Raw genomic sequence first — 20,518 nt, 5'->3', positions numbered from 1 at the left:
AAAGGTAGTTCCCCATCAGGCAGAGATTAGCTTTTCAATGGATTACTGTAACCCCTCTGACTTTGACCCGACCCACAGGTGAGGCTTTTTTACTTGTTTACAGGAACAATACTAATCAAACAGACATCCATCATTTTACAGGTTTACATTAAAACTAAGAATGTTTTGTTTAAAGTTTTATGTTCATAAAAGATTGGGTGAAATTATTCTTGTAAAAGTGGGTAAGAAAGATAAGGAAAGATAGCTCTTTCTAAATATAAGATCATTGGTTTTTGTGCTGTTTAAAATTGATACTTTAAGCATGTTTCTGTTTGGTAGATGGCTTTAGTTTCATTTATTATTAATTTGCTCAGTTTCACAAGGAAACTGATAATATTTGTGTAGTTACTAATTAACTGTATGGTATGTGCTCTGCCCCCTATTCTCTCCAAATTGATTATATGACCACTTGATAATATATTTTGATATTTAAATGAATTATTATTAGTAATTTATGTGTACAGTCTATGGATTTATTGTATAATCGCAATACTCAACACACACTTTCCTTTGGTAAGAGTACACAATATTTCTCAGGCAAAACTACATGTAAATATGGTTCAATTCACATGATAGCAAATACTGAAATCTATATTTCTTCATTAAGGCATGCAATATCAGATTTCTAGTCTATGCCCATGTAGGCAATCATACTAAAATAATTACATTTATTTTTATAACCTTTTCTCTTCAAGGAGCTGTTCTGGTCAGAATTCGCTAACACCAAGACCTTTGAATGGAGCTGTAGGAGGAGTTGTAATAGAAATTCAACAGGATCAGAATGACTTATGACAAAATAATTCAACTATATTTCAACACCAGGAACATGGAGTTTGTGTGTCCTGTAGCTATGTTGGGTGTCTGATCACCAGTAATTCTAGTGTGCTGTGTCTCCAGGTAGTGAAGTAATAAAGCGTTCAAAGAAGCGAAAACCCCAAGACACCACAGGTTTGCATACCTTTACAAGACCTTCAGCATGATGTCCTTTGATGGTTTTGAGGGCGGGAGCAGATAGAGAGAGCATTCCTATAGTCAAACAGGAATTTGTGATCCTATTCGATCTCAAATAACACTGCGTGAACTATGAGCAAGTCTGCCAGATCAAACTATCTTTGTCTGTCACTAAAACTGTCTGTCCCTCAAAGAGAATAATGTAAAGACTAGATATCCAACACTATAAGCATATCTCCAAATGCAATTCATTAAAAAAGTACCCAAATACACACATTTACAGAGTAACCTTTCAGGGAGCACACTGCGCCTAATGACAGAAGAACGACAGGGCCACAGCCACCTCATTAGAGACAATGAGTCCTTTAGGGTGGACGGCAAAGGTGTTGGCGGCCACAGTCATGTCCCAGGCATCCACCAGAGCCACATTCATGTCCTCGAACACCCTCCTCTGAGCCCGGTTCTGCATGTAGCCATACCAGTTACTGAACTGTGTCAGCTTTGACTCCCTGCTGTTCTCCAGCTTTACAATGACTTTTGCCTGGGGGTTGCGGGCTCGTAGCCTCAGGATCGCCCGGCGGGTATTTCGTAGCCTTCGGATAAAGACCTCGGGGGGGTAGGGCCGGAAATGCTGGCCAATCCCAATGACCACTATCGCATCCTCCTGTGCACCACCAACTGCTATGCTATCCAGTACTTCTGGGATGGGGACTGATGTCTTTATGTTGACTTCACGATAGCCAATCCAGGGATGAGAATGCCTTACCCACAGGACAGTGATGTTGTTATGGGCATCAACAGCCAACTGTGATGTATCCTCCACTTTTTTTATGAATCTCAGGCCTGAGGAAACATAATGAATAAATAATTTCTGTCACCTGTGGTGCAAAGCACAGGAGTGGACACCTGTGCTTTGCACCATAGAAATCCAAACCCACTCCCAAATGGCAGTAATTCAAAAGAATGCTCAGGAACTAATACATCATATCAGGTGCCTCTTAACCATGGCCAATGTATCACAGGAGCACACATTAGATTGCTGACTGGGACACGGCAAAGTGGCGACAGGGTACACTGACATTCTTGCCTTCAGCAAGTATAAACCCAAGCTGATGTATTTTTCCCTTAGACTTGTACGAGTCATTACCTTTCAGCTTTCCTTCCAAATGCTCTATCCACTGACGCATAGTGGAGTCACCCAATAGGTAGAGAGCCTTTCCCTTTAAGCACCTGGTAATGGCCTCTTCAGTGAGGAAGGGGCCTGTCTGACAAAATGAAGAAGACCACCTGTTTGAATAGAAATATCCCCCAGGAAAAGGGGAATTAATTCCTGCCACACACTTTTCAGTTGGTCTGGGGGCTGCATCTGAAAAATAGAAAAAGAGAGAAAGAGATTGGAAAGTTCTACTAATTGGCTCAGAGATGTTCAGATTTTATTTTGACAGGCACACAGACATGAATCTGGCTATGGTTTTAAAAGGATTGGGTAATTGTCATTATTTTTAATTGATCTACAGAATATCATCTTAGCAGTTAACGCTAGGGATGTGCTGTTATATCGGCCAACAATCAGTATCAGCCGATAAAACTAACAATTTGCACGAATGCCCATTGTTTAAAGACAACCGATGATCAGCTCCAATTATGTCCTGTCAATCAACAGGAAAATAAGTCTATTGTTCATTTGCAATCCATGAGTTGTTTTCATTGCCCTGTCAGATACAAAATAATTGCACTTTGTTTTCCATATTCAGTGTTTCCCCTGTAATTGTACAGGCGTAGTGGGCTGCCATGGACAACAAAAGCCTGTTTTTAAAATGCCAAAAATAACTGCAAAAATATCTATTCATTTTGAAGTCAATAATCATTTGCACTTGGGATACTCTGTGGGGCGCTGATCCAAAACATGAGTCAACCTCCATGCTGTTAGAGTGGAGTTGACCGGAGGCATGTTGACTTTCTTCATCTTCATTGATTTGATGTAATATTTTTGTAATTTTCCTCCTTGTGCGATTTCACCCAATTGTGAACAGGAGGCATGTGTATCTCTTTGACGCTATGAGTGACAGCAGTTGGAGGAAACTCATGGCAGTTTTTTTTTTGGCACACTGGACAGGTCAAAGGTGAGAGGTCAGCACAGTCAAATCAACTGTTATTGTAGAGAGCACTGCCTGCTAACATACACATGCGTGCGTGTGTGTTTGTGTGTGTGTGTGTCTGCGTGTGAGGCTGTTGGCGAAAGACATGAGTTCCCTCACTTCACAGTTCCCTTATAAATTCCTTTGTGAGCCCTGATAACAAATTTATGATGAAATGATTTACAGCATTCATAAAAATACTGACAGCTGACCACAGGTCAGAGCACACAGCAAGGTAAAATCAAGTGTACAATATTACAATTTGGAGAGGTTTGGTGCCATTTAGAGAGGTTTTGGGGACACTTGGGCCAACCTTTGGGAAAACGTACAGTACAGTATTATGGCTCCCAATGAAAGAACTATCAATTAGATCCAAATAGTCATCTGTGAATTTTTGATTTTTTGATTTATGAAATTTTCATTTTAGAAAAAGCACATTGAAGTATGAGGCGCAGGCAAAAAGGTACATACCAGAACAACCAAAGACTGTCACAGGATTGAATCTGTTTCTTATTTCGATTCCTGTGTTTTCCCTTCAAAATACAATAATAAACAACATTTAGATGTCTGAACAAACTTTCGCAGAAAACTCAGGATCTTAAACTCACCCACATTAGCTGAAGTTCAACTGCACTCAACAATTCATTGGTCAAAGCCAACAGATATTATAGTAGGAAGGCTCCAAGCAAAGGCCAGTCATGCAGAAGAGTTTATACTGTGTTAATATGAAATTAAGTGGTAATTTACCTCCCATTCTATATGCGTGGTCTGAATGTGCAATCGTCAATAATGTACTAGGATTAATAATCAATAATGTAAAAAAAAATTTTTTTTTAAACTTCAGTCTCTTGATTGTGTTCTGCCAAATCAGGAACATCAAAAACAGAAACAGGATATAATTCCTCTAACATAAGCTGGCTAAATATTTCTCAATTAATCATAAGTATGAAATAAGATGCTAAATACCAACTCAAAACATTTTTGAGTAGCAGGTGAGACTTCACCAGCTTAAGTGTAAACTGCCATATTGGGCAGCATGAGTCCAGCACGCATACAGCATTGTGGATGCCTTACTGGGCTAATAGCTGAGCTTCCTCCTTTGTGCGATGAGGACCTGGGGGCATGTAGGACTTCATGATGGTCAGAGAGTCACAGGGAAGGGTCTGGGGCTTGTAGCAGGCGTAATATTCTCCCTCCTCCTCCTTCCTGTACTCACACAGGGGCCTGTCTGAGCTCAGCCGGAGGGCGCACTGAGACGTCTCCCTCTTTTCCCCACTGATGAAGGTTCCCTTGTGCAGGGCCCTACCGTAGTCCTGCATCCAGTCTCTCTGGAGGACCCTAACTGCCTCAGAGGAGTGGATCAGACGCACAGAGACGTGCACCTCTCCGGGCCAAAACAAGCGGAAACGCACGCGGTAGGAGCCGCTGAGGAGGTCAGTGACCTCTCCTGATGCACATGCCTGGAGCTCTGGAGAGTGGATCCGGGCCAGGATGAAGTCTCCTCCATAGGCTTTTGGACACCCTGCATAGTTCCTCATCTCCACCAGCACGTTCAGCGTGTCCCCCACACAGTACTGGGCCCTAGGCAGCTCTAGCCTGACCTCACTGTGCTGAGCACTGGAAGAGTTGTTGAAAGAGGTGAAGCTGGAAGTTGACGGAGGCCATGATAATGAGAATATTACTTCATCTACGGTCATGTCTTTGTGGGGGGTTTTAAATTGCTCCTGCAATGATAGAACATTACAATACAGATTAAATTCATGATCATCTGAAGCCTTTTTTTGACATTTTATGCAGATGGATGCTCAAAGCAGAGGATTATGTTCCGAAGAGCAGATAAATCTATTCCCTATCGTCCCCACCCACCCAGAACCGCAGTACAATTAAATATAGTATTCATCTTCAGCTTCCCTTTCACTTTCATTTTTAAACTGATTGAATCTAGTTTGTTTGAGAATTAGCCGATTTATATTCACTATGAATAATTCGAATAAATACAATTTTCTATATCTGCATATTTAAATAAAAACCAAGTTTACGCGCTTGCATAATTCCTGTGAATGCCTTGAATTGTTTTTCCGAGTGTATGGTCCTGTTTTATATGATCATGGTAAAATTGCATAGATTATCCCATTGGCTAAAAATGCAAATGTTCCTTTCTCTGGACCTAATTGTTGTCCCATTAGTGTGCTACCAGTTTTTGGCAAGAGAATAGAACAAGTACAACACTATTTTATGGTTAATAATTGTAACACAGACTTCCAACATGCATATGCAGAGGTGCACTCAACATGCACTGCTCTGACACAAGTCACTGACGACTGGCTGAGAGAGATTACAGGGATATGTACTCTGGTTATATGATAAAGACAAAAGCAACTGTTGGTAACGTTGATGTAATAGTGATTTAGCCATAATAGGTGGCTTTTTTCTCTGTGGAAAGCCTTTTGCTGGTCTCACAGAATGGAGCAATGAATTGTGTGGTGTTGTGTTTTGTCGGTTTGTGTTGTCTTTGACGTTTAGTCTGATAATATCCTAGGTACTTAATGTTGTGTTTTGTGTGGACCCCAGGAAGAATAGCCGCCTGCTTCCACTGGAGCTAACGGGGATCCTAATAAATGGAATAAAATGGTAGCAAATGCAAACAGCAATAATCAAATGCACAATAATAACGTGATTTTGTTTATCTGAAATAGCATTTATGTCTCCTATTTAATTTGTATGTCAATTTCTGACGCTACATCTACCCTTCACTATCAGCCTCTTTGAATTAATGCAGCTAATTATGCCTAAGCATGTTACTAGCCGGCTTGCAGCTGGCCGAGGCCTGTAGTTTCATTGTGAATTTTTAAAACATTGGCACATGTTCCTCATTCCCAACCAGTGGACACCACAAGTAGCCATCTAACTGCCAATCTAGAAAATACTCCATTGATTGCTTCACGATGGCTCACTGAAACCAAAGGCATCAGCCAGCTTGATGAGCCTACATTATCTACATTACTTCAAGGATCCTGATAGTCAGTTTCTTTTTAGAGACCAAACTTATATAGGAGTAGCTGGATAAATCAAAAGCAAATCTGAAACCTTATCCAACGGCACGATGACTAATACTGAAAAGTTTACAAAAATGTTGAATAATAGGCCTGGTCCCTCTCCAAAAACTAAAACAAAAAGTAAAAAACAAAAAAAAATATTTTAACCCATACAGGATTCAAACAGTGACCACGAGGTTAGCAAGCAGGAACCACTTTCTCCACCGAGGTACAGCGTGTGTATTGTTTTGTTTTTTTTGTTTTTGTTTTTTATTCAAACTGCCAATGATATGCAAATGAGATGGTAATCCAGAAAAGTATGTCTCCAGGCTAGGCACGTGACTGACCAACCAAGTCAGTAGCAGATCCAGTTGGGTTGCCAGCCTCGGCGAATCAACAGCCAGCTCCTCATTTACCGCGACCGGCCCCCTCAGTTACCGGAGCCAGCTTATCCGTTTCCAGCTCCGGTTACCATATAGCCATCCATTTTTCGCACTCATCTGGCACCATATCAGACGCATACAAGCCGGCCTGCCCTCCTTTGCATGCTCAGTGGGTGAATCAGCTGAATTTTATATTCAAGTGCTCCCCCCCCCCCCACCCCCCACAATTCAACCATAGAACTGTTAAGAAGCAGATAAAACATATTCTCTAGCAAATGTATTATTGAATTGCATTGATTAAACAATCACAAGACAGTTTGAATAGATGATGGATATTTGACATTGGAAACAAGTCAATCAAGCAGTTTGACATTATCTGCTTTTTCTTTTTTTTTTTTTTGGTTGTTTGTTCTCTCAAAAGGGCCCTTCTTGGCTTATAAGCACTGTTGAAAATACAAATAAACCCATATTTTGCTTTGGGTCCCCAATGAAATTCCAATACTTAAATTCTGAATCCTTGCAGTGATAACGGGAATGAACAATAAAATAATGGGAAGAGAAATTGCCGTTACCCATATTGATAGCATGAAGAGAAGGCGTAGGGCACACAGAGATATGAATATCAATTTTTTTCTTGAATATGTGCATTCCCATGTTCTGAAACGATGCCCAACTGCTGATGGAAGGTCTGCTGTTGTAATCTGTATGACAAATGAATTTAAAACAAGTAGGCTCAATAAGCACTGCAAATACAGGCTTTCTGACCTGATATGCTGTCTGTAAGTACACCAAACCTGCAAGATGAGGATCTGTATGGAGTCAGAAGTGTCTAGTCAATGTGGAAGACAAACTTAACTAAAAATACTACAAAAGAAGTGTTAGGAGATCGAGTGAAAAAAAATGTCAATTTTCTGGCAGACCTGGCTGATACAAACGAAAATGACAAAAAAGTCCAAAAACAGCACTGAGGGGCACAGAAGATGCCAGGTGCAAAACATAAAGTTGGCATCACATCATGATAAAGTTTAATATTTCATTGTGGGTGAGATTAACTTTGTTGAAAACCCACATGATAACGTGACTCTACTAACAAGACAAAGAGACCTCACCACTTGCCACTGTGGGCTAACCCACCCATAGAAATAACAAACATTATATATTAATACTGTGGGTCACGTCTCCATATGTAAAATGTTTGCCTGTTCCTTATGTTTTCTTGAACTAGCTCATACAGTTTAACATAATTCATCATCAGGACTGCTATCATTCACACTTGTACAATGTTATATAACTGATATCAAACTAAACGTCTTTGAATATTCTTTTAATTCGATTTTATGTTTTCATATGCTGTGGTCACATAATCCTAGAGGATCAACAACAATGGTAAATGGTAAATGGACTTGCTAACCGAAAATAATCATTCACATTCTATACCAATATTAAGCAACTAGTAAATGTTTTGGTATTGTTTGATCAAACTTGTCGCCACTCTGAACTAGTTCAGACATTTTCCAACACTAACCTAGACAAAAAAGTGGACACAAAAAGCTATTTAAGAAAATGCATCATACAGAAGTAGGCTACTGACCGTTTCAAGCCTTTCCATGGATCCAATAAATTCCACTTGAAAAAGAGTTTGATGTTGCCCTTACTGTATAATCAACCAAAGAACTATAATATCACAATGAAAAAAAAACAACAACATTGCACAATTTTATAAGCCATATTATGGTAAAGCAGTGTAAGTGCAAGAGTAGGGCTTCAGTGTCAAAAACGGCGGAAGCTGTTTTTTCTCCGTCCAATTTAGATCGCACTTAGTTTCAGCAAAACTGGAGAGAGGATGCCAAGACGTAACAGGAGCAGAAAGCGTTTCTCCCGTCTCGTGATAAGAGACCATACTCTCTGTCTGGCCTGTACACTTGGTTATGGTTGCGGATATTTTTGGGCGTTGGGACAGAAGATGACGTCGCTGAATTTGGCTCTCGGTTCACAGCTCCCGATTCAAAATTTCCGTCCACCTTGCAATTGGTTGCGTTATGGGATTATAGCCTATGCTTTTGCAAAGGCTACTATGTGACACCTGTTCACATTGTAGCAGTGGTTTCCAACCCTGGTCCTGGAGAGCTACAGGGTCTGCTGGTTTTCATAGTGACTCTGCACTTCATGAATCAATTAGAGCAGTTGATTACACAGAGATTAACTCAACTCACCTGGTGTCTTGGGTCTCAATTAGGTGCTGATTTTAAGGTGAAAACAAAAACCAGCAGATCCTGTAGCTCTCCAGGACCAGGGTTGGAGACCACTGCATTGTAGCCTTTGCAAACTTTTGACACATGTGGAGCATTAGTGGAGTTATTAGGTGTTTGTGGTCTAGTGTGATTCAGATCAGGGCATTAAACATGGGTAACTGAGTTTGATGCACTGTCCTATCTCTCTTTGTCACGTTGAATTAAGTCCTGGCCTGCTTGCATTTCAGGGCAGCTGCTGTGCGCGGATAAAACTTTGAATGTGAAAACTACTCTGTGAGCTTCTCTGGAATTCAGAACGGCCGTCAGAAAAAGACATCTGGAGACATTCTGATTTGCACTGTAATATTTACCAGACTGAAAGACCAGTGCCTGCCACCAGGCTGTATGTAATTATTATTGGCAAGATAAATATGAATATTGTGCTATGCATGCATACATAGTGTGAATGTACACACACATACGCACTCCAACACACAACGTGCCTTTTTTCACTGTCCTGCTCTCAGTTATACTTCGGTGACTGATCACTTACTGATAATATCAAGTACAAAACTGGTTTTCACTCACACTTTACTTAGCCTACTCTTCTGTCTGTATTTCAGTCATATTGTCAGTACCTGCTCACTTCTTTCATTTAAACAGTAGCTACTGTCATTTCTACGGGAGTTTCTGGTGACAGGGTGTTTGGGGAAGTGATCCTCAGTTTCAACAGCCTGCTGTAAAATGAGTGTGAAATGACCAATCTAATACTTATGGGCTGTGAGTTTGTGATTTACATCAAGCTTTATTTAAAATATTTTAAATTTGTCATTTTTGCTATCGGACTCATACGCCACTCCACCGTATAGACTGCAATGAGAAGATATGTTATCATAGTCCTGAAGTGTACTCGCCGATGGAAAGCATGGAAAATATGGTATGTATAAAGAAAACTTTGTTCTTACTTCAATAAATAAGATTTTGTCATCTTTGTGCTGAAAACCTATTATCAGATAGTTCTTGTATGTACAGCAGCCTATATCCTATTTCTTCTTACCATCAGCACAGCAGCATCTCTCAAACACCGAGCGCTTGACCTGCCTATTATGAGATAATGGCCACCCTTCCTGCCTGACATTATGACGTCATGCATGCAATATCACGTTTTATCTCCTATCATTTATTTGCATCACAAGAACAAGATAAACAACTGAAACAATTACAGTGAATATACATCAAACCTAAAAGTATTTTATTTTATGTGTGAAAAATAAAATCTGATGGTTAGCCTACTTTTGGGTCCCAGGAAAAACAACTGACGGAGTTACAAGGAATTTTACATGTATGGAAAAATAAAATCTGATTTTACATTGTAGTCTTTTTTAAGTTGGCCTGATGACATTCACTATGATTATCCAATTAGATTTTTTCCTTTATTAGACCTACATTAGCCTGTTGACAGCTTACTCGTTTTGAAATTAAAAACCGAAGCCTAAACTGAACTCAGGCGTGGCTAACTTGGTTGTAAATGAAGTAGATTATTCCGCTTTATCGCGTTGTTCATTTAGAAAGCGTTTAGTTCCCTCTAGTGGTAGTGTTTTGTTTATTCATTCAAACGCTTTTTTTACCACACAGTTGCAGGTGTGCTGCGTCCCTTTTAGTTAAGAAAAGCCTAATTGGCGTTTTTTAAATACGCTTTTAAATCAATTCAGATTTTTGAAGCAGGCTGCTCGGTAGAAAGTTAACCTGACTGCGCGACAGAAGGCTGAAAAAAACACTTTGACCATTCGACAGCATCATTGTCTTCCTGAAGCTTCCGAAGGCCCTTGTGACGCGAAGAGTATTATATAACGTGAATTCCATGCAAAACATGCTTAGGAAACAAGTGTCAGCCGTCTAACCACAAGGACCTTGTGCGAGACGTAATATGAGTCAAATTAGGTCTCAGGCGAATGTCTTCAGAGCCAAACTTGGCGAGTCGGTAAGCGTTTGGTGGGCCTTCATAAATGGGAAGGCGTTAAGAGGGCGTGTGCACATGTACATGCTATAATCATAGAAATTGCGCTAAATTATCAGATAATTATGAGTAGTTAAGTTTTCCACTTATTCTCTGGGGGGATCAGACAGACTGGTAAAATGTAATCGTACAAAAGATTATGATTGGGTTTGCGATTTTCCCCCCTTTGTATTTACAGAATTCTGAATTTCTTTTAATTCGTGCGAGGAATAAAATGGGTTGTCGGTCATCTTTGGACTCAAAAGTTATGCCTTTATTACCAAAAAGGAAATTAATTTAAAGCATAGTTTTTTGGCCACACGGTGATATTTCATTTAATTTGAGGAAGGAATGGTATGTCCCTATATTTTCCTCAGTAACGTGTTCCCACTCTCTTAAATGCTGTGCATTAGGGCCTACAAGTAGTTACAGAACAATATGTGAAACGCAGTGCAAAAACGCACCTTGTGTATCACACCTTAATGACTGTGTGCCTCCCATCCAAACCAGTCATTTTATTGCCCTTCTTTTTCCTCTCATGAACAAACATAGGCCTTTGAATAGCCTTCAACAGAAATCCAGAGTAATTGATTGGCGTCACGAAAGGACAAAACGTGACTTTAACAGCAGCCATACACCAGGGGGGAAACCAACGGGGGGGGGGGGGGAATAAAAATTATTCAATGTGAGCTCTCGACTGACATAAAACCATTTCAATTTTTTTCCCCCCAGCTTTATACTCTGACAAACGAATTCCTCCTCACCGACCCAAACATGCACATAATGCAGCCCAGCTACAACAGGTTCCATGACCCACACACTCGCAGGTACTTTCACCGGAAGGACCTGCGAAACAAGTTACAGAAGGATAACTTCATTACAGAAGACAATGAGGTAAGACTATAAATGAGAACATAATGGCTAAATGATGACTATGTTCAGCTGCTTTCACACTGACCGGATTTGGGACGTAAAACCATTTTTGAAGCAGGATCATTTTGTGCCCTGTCTGGCCCTTGAATTTTAATGAGTTTGGTCGCAGTAGTAGGCAGTCTACAGCTGTGAGAAAAACAGATTCTGGACTCGCACACCAAATACCTTTGAGCATGATTGTCTCTGGACTAAAACAACAAGATCACAGTAAAGTGGTGTTATTGAAATAATGTATATAAATGCTTCCTGCTATCTCCATGCACCCATAATACTCAAAGGTGGAAAGTCCAGGGGTCAGAAAGTAAAGGTCCTGCCATGCGTTTCTTCCACTCATGAACTCAAGCCAGCTGATTACACAAATTAGTTCTACCTCCCGGCTGAAGAATTGTGCAGATTAGCAAATCCAGGTGATTGGAATAAAATGCTGGAGAGGACTTTTACTTTCTGAACCTGGATTTCCTACCTCTGGTAATGCAGAAACATTTGTTTCATTAATCACATTTTTTTTGTTACTTGATAGCATTTAATCTTCAAAACAGTTACTCGTGTTCACATAAATAATGGGCAACAAATGTGTTTTTGTATCCACAGTGTTATCTTCATGGAATGACGTTCTAAAGTCTCTTCCTTTTGTATGATGTGGTTTGAATGTAGCCGAGAATGAATAATTACTTTCAAGCCGGAATACATGGGAGCTGTTAAGCCAAACGCTTGAGACATTTAAAAAATATCTCAGACACTTGTCTGCATCGCGTGGTATGTGCAGAAACACCTGGTTTTCCCTTACAATTATTATTATTAATAATTCTCTGCTTTTCTTTGCCTCCCAGGTGACATGCACTCTGAAGGAGTACAGATTACATCAGATGTACCTTGAAAACCTCAAGCGTGCCTCAGACCAAACCATGAATGAGATACAGGTGGGATGCTGCTCCGCTATGGGGCTAATGTCGTAATATCGGGGGGGTCCCTGGGCTCGGGCACACACAGGCTGGTCCCGGGCCGGAGCCTTGAGGAGCCCTGTAAACACGGTGCGACCCGGGCCAGTCCCCCCCGGGCTGCGCTCAAACTCGGGAGTCGCGTTGCTCTCCGCGCAAGTGCCGCGCGCGCGCGTCGACCCTGACGGGAAACCGGCAAACCCCGGTTTCGCGTTTCTTTGCGCAGAGGGACCAGCTGCGGAAATTCCTGACGTGTCGGGAGGAAGGGCGGATTCCCAGCGACGTGACCCTGGCGGAGATGAGGGAGATCCTGCTCGACGAGGAAGTGCAGGGCCTGCGGCAGCAGCTTCAGGCCAGCTTGGACTGGTAGCAGTGAACTGCAGTCGCCGCTTTGCAGCTAAAGTGCAATTAGATATGCACGGGATTTACTGACCCTGGACTTAAAACCAGGGGTGCAGTAATTAGAGGGCTGGGCTGCTCCTTTGTTCAGGAGGGGTCTCATTCGGCTCCGGTTCTGGAGATCTACTGCTTGATGGCTCAGTTTTTCGTTTAGTTTAGTTTGTTGAGGAAAGTTAAAACAGAAATGTGAAATACGCACAGTGTCTTTTCCTGAGGATACTACTATTGAAGTATTAAAAATAGTTATTTTCAATACGGTTCTTGATGTTATACAGAATATAGTTAGTGTTCAGGTATTATTAAATCACAACACGATTTGGACCTTACTTTGGGTATCTTAATGGATGTCCATATTTTCATACTGCCCCAAGCTGGAAAAGCTTTATCCATTACATATTTAAATCGCAGAACCGTAATAGTCCTGAGACAATCTTAGATCTTTTAAAAAGAAAAGTGACTGGTTTGTCATTGGTTTGTAAGTGGCTCAACTTGTCCAGAAAAGGCTGATTTTAGGCTTCTTTTTTTTTTTTTTTTTTAATTAAACTGTATGATGGGTTAGATTGATAGATAGGAGACCCCACTGCCCTCTGTGCCTTGCTAAATGGTACCGTGTCATCTGATTTGAGAACCCTAACAAAACAACCTACAAATTCTAGTGGGTGACATGTTGGCTGAAATGTGAGAGAAACTATTTTTTAAAAATATATAAATATACTGTTTTTTTTATACATAAAGGGGGAAAATGATTAAGAGACTACCGGACAGGGAGCAAGAGTATTTCAAGGAGATGGTAAGGAACTATTTGAAATGTTACTTGAATTTTACTTGAATTTACTATGATTGTAATTTAATGCTAATATTTAACATCTGTAACCTCAGAGCCATGCACACTGAAAAGAAAAAAAAATAAAAGAAAAAAGCAGCAAAGTTGCAGAGTGTATAAAACTCTTGTTTTCCTCCGTAATAATACCTCCACACTCTGACATCACACATGTAGAGGTCCCCTTTCCGGAGTGCATGAGTGAACCGTTTTGCTAGATTGTTCCCATGCTCACACGCATGCATGCTAGCCCCGCTTATGTACGCCGCTGAGTAACTTTCCCCCCCGAATTTCGGTGCCCCCCAGAACCTGCTGAATTGGAAGGCGGGGGAGCGGGCGCGGCTCAGAAGGATTGAGAGAGAGGTGAGGCACGAGTGGAACCGGGAGAGGCAGCTGAAAGAGGCCCAGCAGAAGAGATCCCAAAAGGTGCCCTCGTGATACCGATCTCTGAATGTCATTCGTTTGTTGTGCCCGTGTGGAAATGACGTGCTGCGATGTATTGTGAATGTGTGGACTTATTTGGAAAATTTAATGATAACGTATTTCAAGGTGTAATACAGTATATTGCTGTGTTTTAAAGAGACAATGATTAATAAATTGGCAATAATGTATGCCAATATGTTGTATTGCACTGATAATGTGTGTATCAACACATCAAATATATTAGTTTTCCGTTTGGATATATGGAAAATTGGGCAATATTACAGGTTCTTCGGAAGATAAATATTTTGAAAAATCTGAATTAAAAATAGGTATTCGTTGTATACTGCAAAAACATTTTTGGTACAGACATGAGGACATGTCTGGGATCACTGCTCTCAAACTGCATTTGTTTAATTGAGGAGCAATCGGAATAAATTGTGACAAAAATGAACGCCTTACAATCTAAAAGTCACTCACAGACTAAGTAGAGGGACGAATACCATTTCATCCGTGCCACACAAAAACCTTTATATTTCCATTAGATGTTTCAGAACTTATGACAAAGTCACCCCAAAACACATTTTTGAGTTGAGGGGGTCTTTAATAATTCAATTTATGTAACATTTTGTGTGACACTGATGCCCTGTTACATAATATATATATATATATATATATATATATATATATATATATATATATATAACATGTAATAACTATGTACTGCAGCAAATCTGACCCCCCCTTCTATTCTGCCCCTTGCAGAAAATCAGTACACTGGTGCGCAAATGTGCCAAGCAGAACAAGGCACTGCTGGAGAATATAAAAACCGCGGAGGACTTGGCAAAGGACGAGCTGAGCAAAAACAAGCCCGCTAAACAAAATTCTGTCGCCAAGGGAGGATCACCATCGACTGGGATCACACGAGCAGCGCCCAGTTCTGTGGCCAGACCCAGGAAACCACAATGGGGCTTTCGGTAAGAGAAACAACTGATGGTGTACATCTCTCTGTGTTAAAAAAAAAAAAAAAAAAAACTCGTAACATAGATTATTTATGTTACGTGTATTAAGTAGAGTTAAAAAGTTAAAAGTACTCTGTGGGTGACTCGTCTTGCTAAAACACTGTTCAAGTGCATGAATGGGCCTGGCGGCCTGTGATCGAACGCTGGAGCGTGCCAGTGCTGGCCGTGGCCAGCGGCCCCACGAGGCCGCTCAGAATTGGCGGTAATGTCGGCCATTGTTGCGCGGGGCTTTCGATCGCCCCGGGAGCCGCGTCTCCTCGCTCTCCGGCGGCGTGCTGGTTCGCGGGGAACCTGGCGTCTACGCGCTGAGCGGCGCGAGCACCACAGTAAACAGCTGGGTGATCCAAATCGCTTGAATGAAAACATTGAAGGAAGCGGGAGGAGAATGCATTATCAGTTTTTTTGCACTGAGCAGTCGGCTGTGCTTGTATTTTGTTTCTGAAGTATAACTCTGTGATAGGACGGAGTGTGGCACAGTGGGTAAGGAACTGCGCTTGTAACCGAAAGGTCGCAGGTTCGATTCCTTCAAGGACACTGCCTTGTACCCTGACAAGTATAACTCATTGCTTAGTATATATCCAGCTGTATAAATGGATACAATGTAAAGTGCTATGTTAAAAAGTTGTGTAAGTCGCTCTGGATAAGAGCGTCTGCTAAATGCCTGTAATGTAATGTAATGTAAGTCTGATTGTTAACAAGATTAATTCTGACATTCGTTGAAATAGCCATATTTTTATTTTCAAGGATGTTCAACATCTGTCAAGCCACACATTGCTCATTGCAAGTAGGATAAACCACAGTACGGCATACAGCATACCTGCCTTTTCAAAGGACTTACAGCCCTCAGTGAGCTAAATCTCAACTGCTTATAGGCAGCACATTATTTACGTTGTTATGACTGTTTGTATATCGGTCGTAGTTGCTCCTACCTTGGTTTTGGTTATGTAGATTTCTTCTTGAGTAAGGAAGAACTGTTTGTCCATAACCCTTGAGGAGACTTAACTGTCCAAATTCTGTACAAAAAGGGAAAAAACATGCCCCCATCTGAAACACCTTGTCAATTTTTGTGCATTCAAACATTTGACTGTATCCCTGCGTATGAATATCCTCAACAATTATTCATATTATTTACATTTACACTTACATTTTAATCATTTAGCTGACATCCTTATCCAAAGCTATTTACAATGAGTACAAAGAGAAAAGGCCTAGATGCATACATCATCAACATCTGAAATAGCCGTCGCTAATCTTGTCATCCTCTTATCAGAAAGCAGTTGTAGACCCATGACTGTTCCTGCTGCCCTGACTTGGTCCATATGCAACAGGGCTTACAAAGTTCACACTACCGTTTCCCCCCTGTGCTCAACAGTCAGCTGCCCTCCACCAGTCTCACACACTTACACACTGCAACAGTCTTCATCATCCTCGTCCCATATTACTATTGGGGACAACAGATGGAAATTAGCGATCTGGCTAAATCTGGCACATTTACATCACAGAATAGTGCATCTTCAGATCTCTGAACAATCCAGAATACCCAGGTTTCTTACAGTCTAACATTCTTTCGTAGTCGGGCAGTTGAGCTTGCGTGGAACTCCATCTTGCTATTGGTCAAAGCATTGTTGGGTCCCCTGTCCCCCTTTTTTTTTTAAATCTCATTCCCATGTGTATTTTCTGTTTCCCCTTCCTCTCTCCCTCTTTATTGTTCTTTACTGTCTTAGCCTACACCCTCCGTGTTCTTTCTCAGTTGTTTTTTTTTTTGTGTGCCATACCAATTTCCTTCCTCTCTCTATTTATAGTAATGAAAGTAATTTCCAGGGATGCATGATGGAAATTCTGGGGCTGATATTTCTCTAACAAAGCTGACCAATGCAAATGCTGATGCCTCCCTGTTTTACATTTGCTTTTGTTTCACTGCAGGTCTGGAAACGACTGAACGACTGAAAAGCAATCTACTTTACTGAGTCAGGCCCAAAGTTACAGCATCTATTTTTTTTTTTGTGAATAAATGTTCAATGGTAATTTTACATAATAAATGAATGATATCCAAAAGATATTACAGAAGCATGAAAGGGGCACGGCTTAGGTGCACCATAGACTGCAGGACCACATGTTTGCATTAGCTGATGGAGAACCTGTGTTCAGTGGCATTAAGCCAGTCAACATATCGAAAGACCCTAATCAAGTTCCATCAAAGCAGGGCAAAACTTACATAAATGTCATTAGTCAGTGACCAGGATGGTGTCGGAGAGAAGGTAGGCAGCAGGATTTTTAGGGTGTTGATTTGCAGCATTTGTTGTAATATTGCAGTATGTACAATGTCTTTTCCATATCATGTCATGTCAAATCCTAGACTGCCCATGTAACGACACAAAATACCTGAGCTCTTGCCCACCACTGGCAGTCAGGATTGATGTCATCAATATGCTATACATTTTGCAAACCATGTTTGAGTGCAATGAATAAAGTAGTTTTCACTGTAAAACTGAAATTGCGGCATTGTATTCTTAATAGGTAAAATGGGTTCAGATAGGCCTATCAGAGTTTAATTCAGCATTGTTTTAATTAACAGCCACTGCCCTTCAGAGAACACAAGAGAAGCCTGAATGAGAAGCAGAATGGGAAAATGAATTCAAACACGACGTGACTTTGCATGTTTTTGAAATGTTTCTCCGGAGAGCAAATCTGGAGGATAAGGTGACACCCTTTCTGGAACAGAGTGCTCGGAGCATATGGTACTATTCCCTTGTTTGTCAGTTCAGCTGGATTTTCAAATTTGGAACTTTAGATTGCCCCCACCGTGCCCACTTCTGTCGCCGCCTGGCCCCGCCCATCATCTGAGTCGCCACCTCAGGGTCGTCACCTAGCTGCCACTAAATTCGATTAAAGTGAACATTGCCTGACTGACCGCCTTGGTCATTTAAACCTACACCCTGAGCCGACCAGAGGAGGGTGGGTTGCCCCCTTGAGTCTGGATCCTTTCGAGGTTTCTTCCTATCTGTTACCGGGGGAGTTTTTCCTTGCCACTGTTGCCTTAGGCTTGCCCCGGCGGGGGATTAGGCCAGGGTTGCCTGTGAAGCGCATTGTGACCGTTGTTCGTGAAATGCGCTATGTCAATACATTTTGTTTTGATTTGACTGGATTATGCAAAATCGGTTGGGCCTGTTCCCTGGAGACTATGGTTAGCCCATATGACCTGCCATAGCTTATGAGGGAAAACATACTCAGCCTGTTTAAAGGCAGAACTGTATTGTCAGCAGGTGCATTAAAAAAAAAAAAAAATTTAATCTGTGGGAAAAAATCATTGGAAAATAAACTTTTAAATAATACATTTCATTTGACACTAAGAAGATGGCAAAAACAACTGCTTTTGAAATCACGACCGCACAGCTGATAACAGTAATTTCATTTAGTTTATTGCGCAGTATTTATCTCAGCAGAGAGAGAGAGTTGGCCACTCATAACGGTAAATGTACACCCTGGCTTGGGCACGCTGGCAGATCAGCGAAAGCCTGGGGTATCTACTCTCGGCTGGATCTGGATCAAACCAACACGGCACAAAGTTAGCACCGCAGGTGCACTGTAATCTCCATGCGTATGATTAGCCTGGCTATAATTAAAAGGGGCTCATTTTAAACTGAACTTTCCTGTCATAGGGGGCTGCTGGCAAGCCATGGAACGTTTTATGCAAGCCATCCTGTCTCCTGCCAATGGGGTCTGATGTTTACCTGGTACTGAATGGGCGAGTAAATATCTTGGTTATCCTCTAGTGCATATAGAAATGGTTTAGGCCAAATTAAAGCATATACTAAAACTCAAATAATTTCAAAAATTCCACCCAGTATCTGTCAGGGCGGGCGAGGGGATGGACCCAAATGCAGAGTCAAAAAAACACTCAAAATCCAGGGTAAATGCAAAACCAGGAGTGTAGCTTTTAATTTGAACAAAAACAAAAGGAAACAAAAACGAAGCCGCGCAGGGCAAGTCCTAAAAAACAAAGTAAAATTTACGAAACTAAGGAAGCAAAGAAAATCCAACACTCCAAAAACACAAGAACAGGAACGTGGGCAAAAACACTGGAGGCAACTCTTAGCGGGGAACACACGGGGCAGAAGCACAATCGGAGGCACGGACGAACACACTAACCAACAACAGGCAAGGATCCAGCACCTGAGTCAGGGAGAAGGGAAACTTAAATAGACACGACGCAGACGAGACACAGGAGGGCACAATGAACAATCAGGCCACAGAGAGGGAAGGGAAAACGTGACAACCAGGAAACAATGATTAGACAATTGAAAACAATCATACAATCAAACAGGGGGGAGCAGGACACAAAACAGAAGTGCTGCCATCTGGCGGCCCAACAAGGGAAACACAGACAGGAAAACACAGAACCATGACAGTATCTGAGAGTGCATTTTCCTACAGTGTGCTGCTTCATGAAATAATGGTGATAAATAATATAGCATACAGATATATATAATCTACCCAACCTACACAAATAGTAACAGTTATATTTGCAATGAAGTGACTGCACAAGCAATTTAATACATGAAATGTATTTACTCTACTATGGGAAAATATTAAAATATGCTTCTTTTAAAGAACAGCTGGTGCCATTCAAAATCAGTGGTTAACCATTTATGTTTTGCAGGGCCGTCCCTAGACTTTTGGGGGGCCCTATACAAAAAATAATTTGGGGGCTGGCAAAGGAAGGTGAGAAGGGGGGGTCCTGGCCGAGAAGGCGTGGGGCCCTAGTGGGACGAACAACTCTGATATTTTGACACGTGCACAAAACTAAACCAGTGTAACTCCCTCCGAGGGTGTCACAAAACAAAAACATAGTTTTGAGTGTGATACTGTACTTTGTCCAAGAGCAAAATACTGATGGATCACCATCCCAATCTTGCCTGTAGGATTCTAAAAATGAAGCAATTAACATCCTGTCATGCTCTGTGGAATGCATAAAAAAGCTGAGCATGCCCAGTAGACCTCAATTTTGGATCAATATGGCAAGAGGAGAAAATCTAAGTGACTTTGAAAGAGGGTTCATTATTGGGGCACAGGTGGCAGGGGCTTCAGTCACAAAGACTGCTCAACAGGCTAGTGTTTCAATAGGTAGAGTGACTAAAGTGACATCTGCATTTAGATCTATGGGAAAGACATTTATAAATACAGTAGTGTCTGAAATTGTGGTCAAAAGTGCA

General features: G+C 41.2%; 2 protein-coding genes across 4 annotated transcripts; one reads left to right on the top strand and one right to left on the bottom strand.

The window, feature by feature from the left end:
* Nucleotides 1–265: 265 nt before the first annotated feature.
* LOC135234270 (NXPE family member 4-like) lies at nt 266–8,696 on the bottom strand. Of its 2 annotated transcripts, XM_064298705.1 has the most exons (6): nt 8,138–8,696; nt 7,119–7,247; nt 4,203–4,852; nt 3,600–3,661; nt 2,138–2,356; nt 266–1,833 (listed from the first exon to the last, which is right to left on the bottom strand). In XM_064298705.1, the coding sequence occupies exons 1-6, from the start codon at nt 8,153–8,155 to the stop codon at nt 1,301–1,303; spliced, it is 1,611 nt and encodes a 536-aa protein (XP_064154775.1). In that variant the 5' UTR covers nt 8,156–8,696; the 3' UTR covers nt 266–1,300. The 2 variants fall into 2 exon arrangements, with proteins under 2 accessions (XP_064154775.1, XP_064154782.1); XM_064298712.1 differs by lacking the exons at nt 266–1,833; nt 3,600–3,661 and having other exon boundaries at nt 2,221–2,356.
* Nucleotides 8,697–8,914: 218 nt separating this feature from the next.
* Nucleotides 8,915–17,780, top strand: LOC135234258 (fibrous sheath-interacting protein 2-like). 2 transcript variants are annotated; one of them, XM_064298695.1, is made up of 8 exons: nt 8,915–9,714; nt 11,506–11,667; nt 12,537–12,626; nt 12,871–13,010; nt 13,779–13,833; nt 14,170–14,289; nt 15,049–15,260; nt 17,229–17,780. In XM_064298695.1, exons 1-8 carry the CDS (start codon nt 9,694–9,696, stop codon nt 17,242–17,244), a joined length of 816 nt encoding a protein of 271 aa, XP_064154765.1. In that variant the 5' UTR covers nt 8,915–9,693; the 3' UTR covers nt 17,245–17,780. The 2 variants fall into 2 exon arrangements, with proteins under 2 accessions (XP_064154765.1, XP_064154758.1); XM_064298688.1 differs by lacking the exon at nt 8,915–9,714 and adding an exon at nt 10,389–10,758.
* Nucleotides 17,781–20,518: the final 2,738 nt, after the last annotated feature.

This window comes from Anguilla rostrata, chromosome 1 (assembly GCF_018555375.3).
Source record: "Anguilla rostrata isolate EN2019 chromosome 1, ASM1855537v3, whole genome shotgun sequence".
Taxonomy (NCBI): domain Eukaryota; kingdom Metazoa; phylum Chordata; class Actinopteri; order Anguilliformes; family Anguillidae; genus Anguilla; species Anguilla rostrata.
The sequence above is the reverse complement of the archived record's forward strand: the minus strand, read 5'-3'. Positions and strand labels throughout refer to the sequence as shown.

Bases quoted from the DNA above. Each gene is read 5' to 3' on its own strand.
- LOC135234270 (XM_064298705.1), bottom strand. The intron at 4,853-7,118 runs GTAACGGCAATT...CTATCATTGCAG, and splicing joins TCTTCATGCTATCAATATGG to GAGCAATTTAAAACCCCCCA. The intron at 1,834-2,137 runs GTAATGACTCGT...ATGTTTCCTCAG, and splicing joins TTTGGAAGGAAAGCTGAAAG to GCCTGAGATTCATAAAAAAA.
- LOC135234258 (XM_064298688.1), top strand. From the start codon at position 10,705: ATGAGTCAAATTAGGTCTCAGGCGAATGTCTTCAGAGCCAAACTTGGC. The intron at 12,627-12,870 runs GTGGGATGCTGC...TTCTTTGCGCAG, and splicing joins AAACCATGAATGAGATACAG to AGGGACCAGCTGCGGAAATT. The intron at 13,011-13,778 runs GTAGCAGTGAAC...TTATACATAAAG, and splicing joins CTTCAGGCCAGCTTGGACTG to GGGGAAAATGATTAAGAGAC.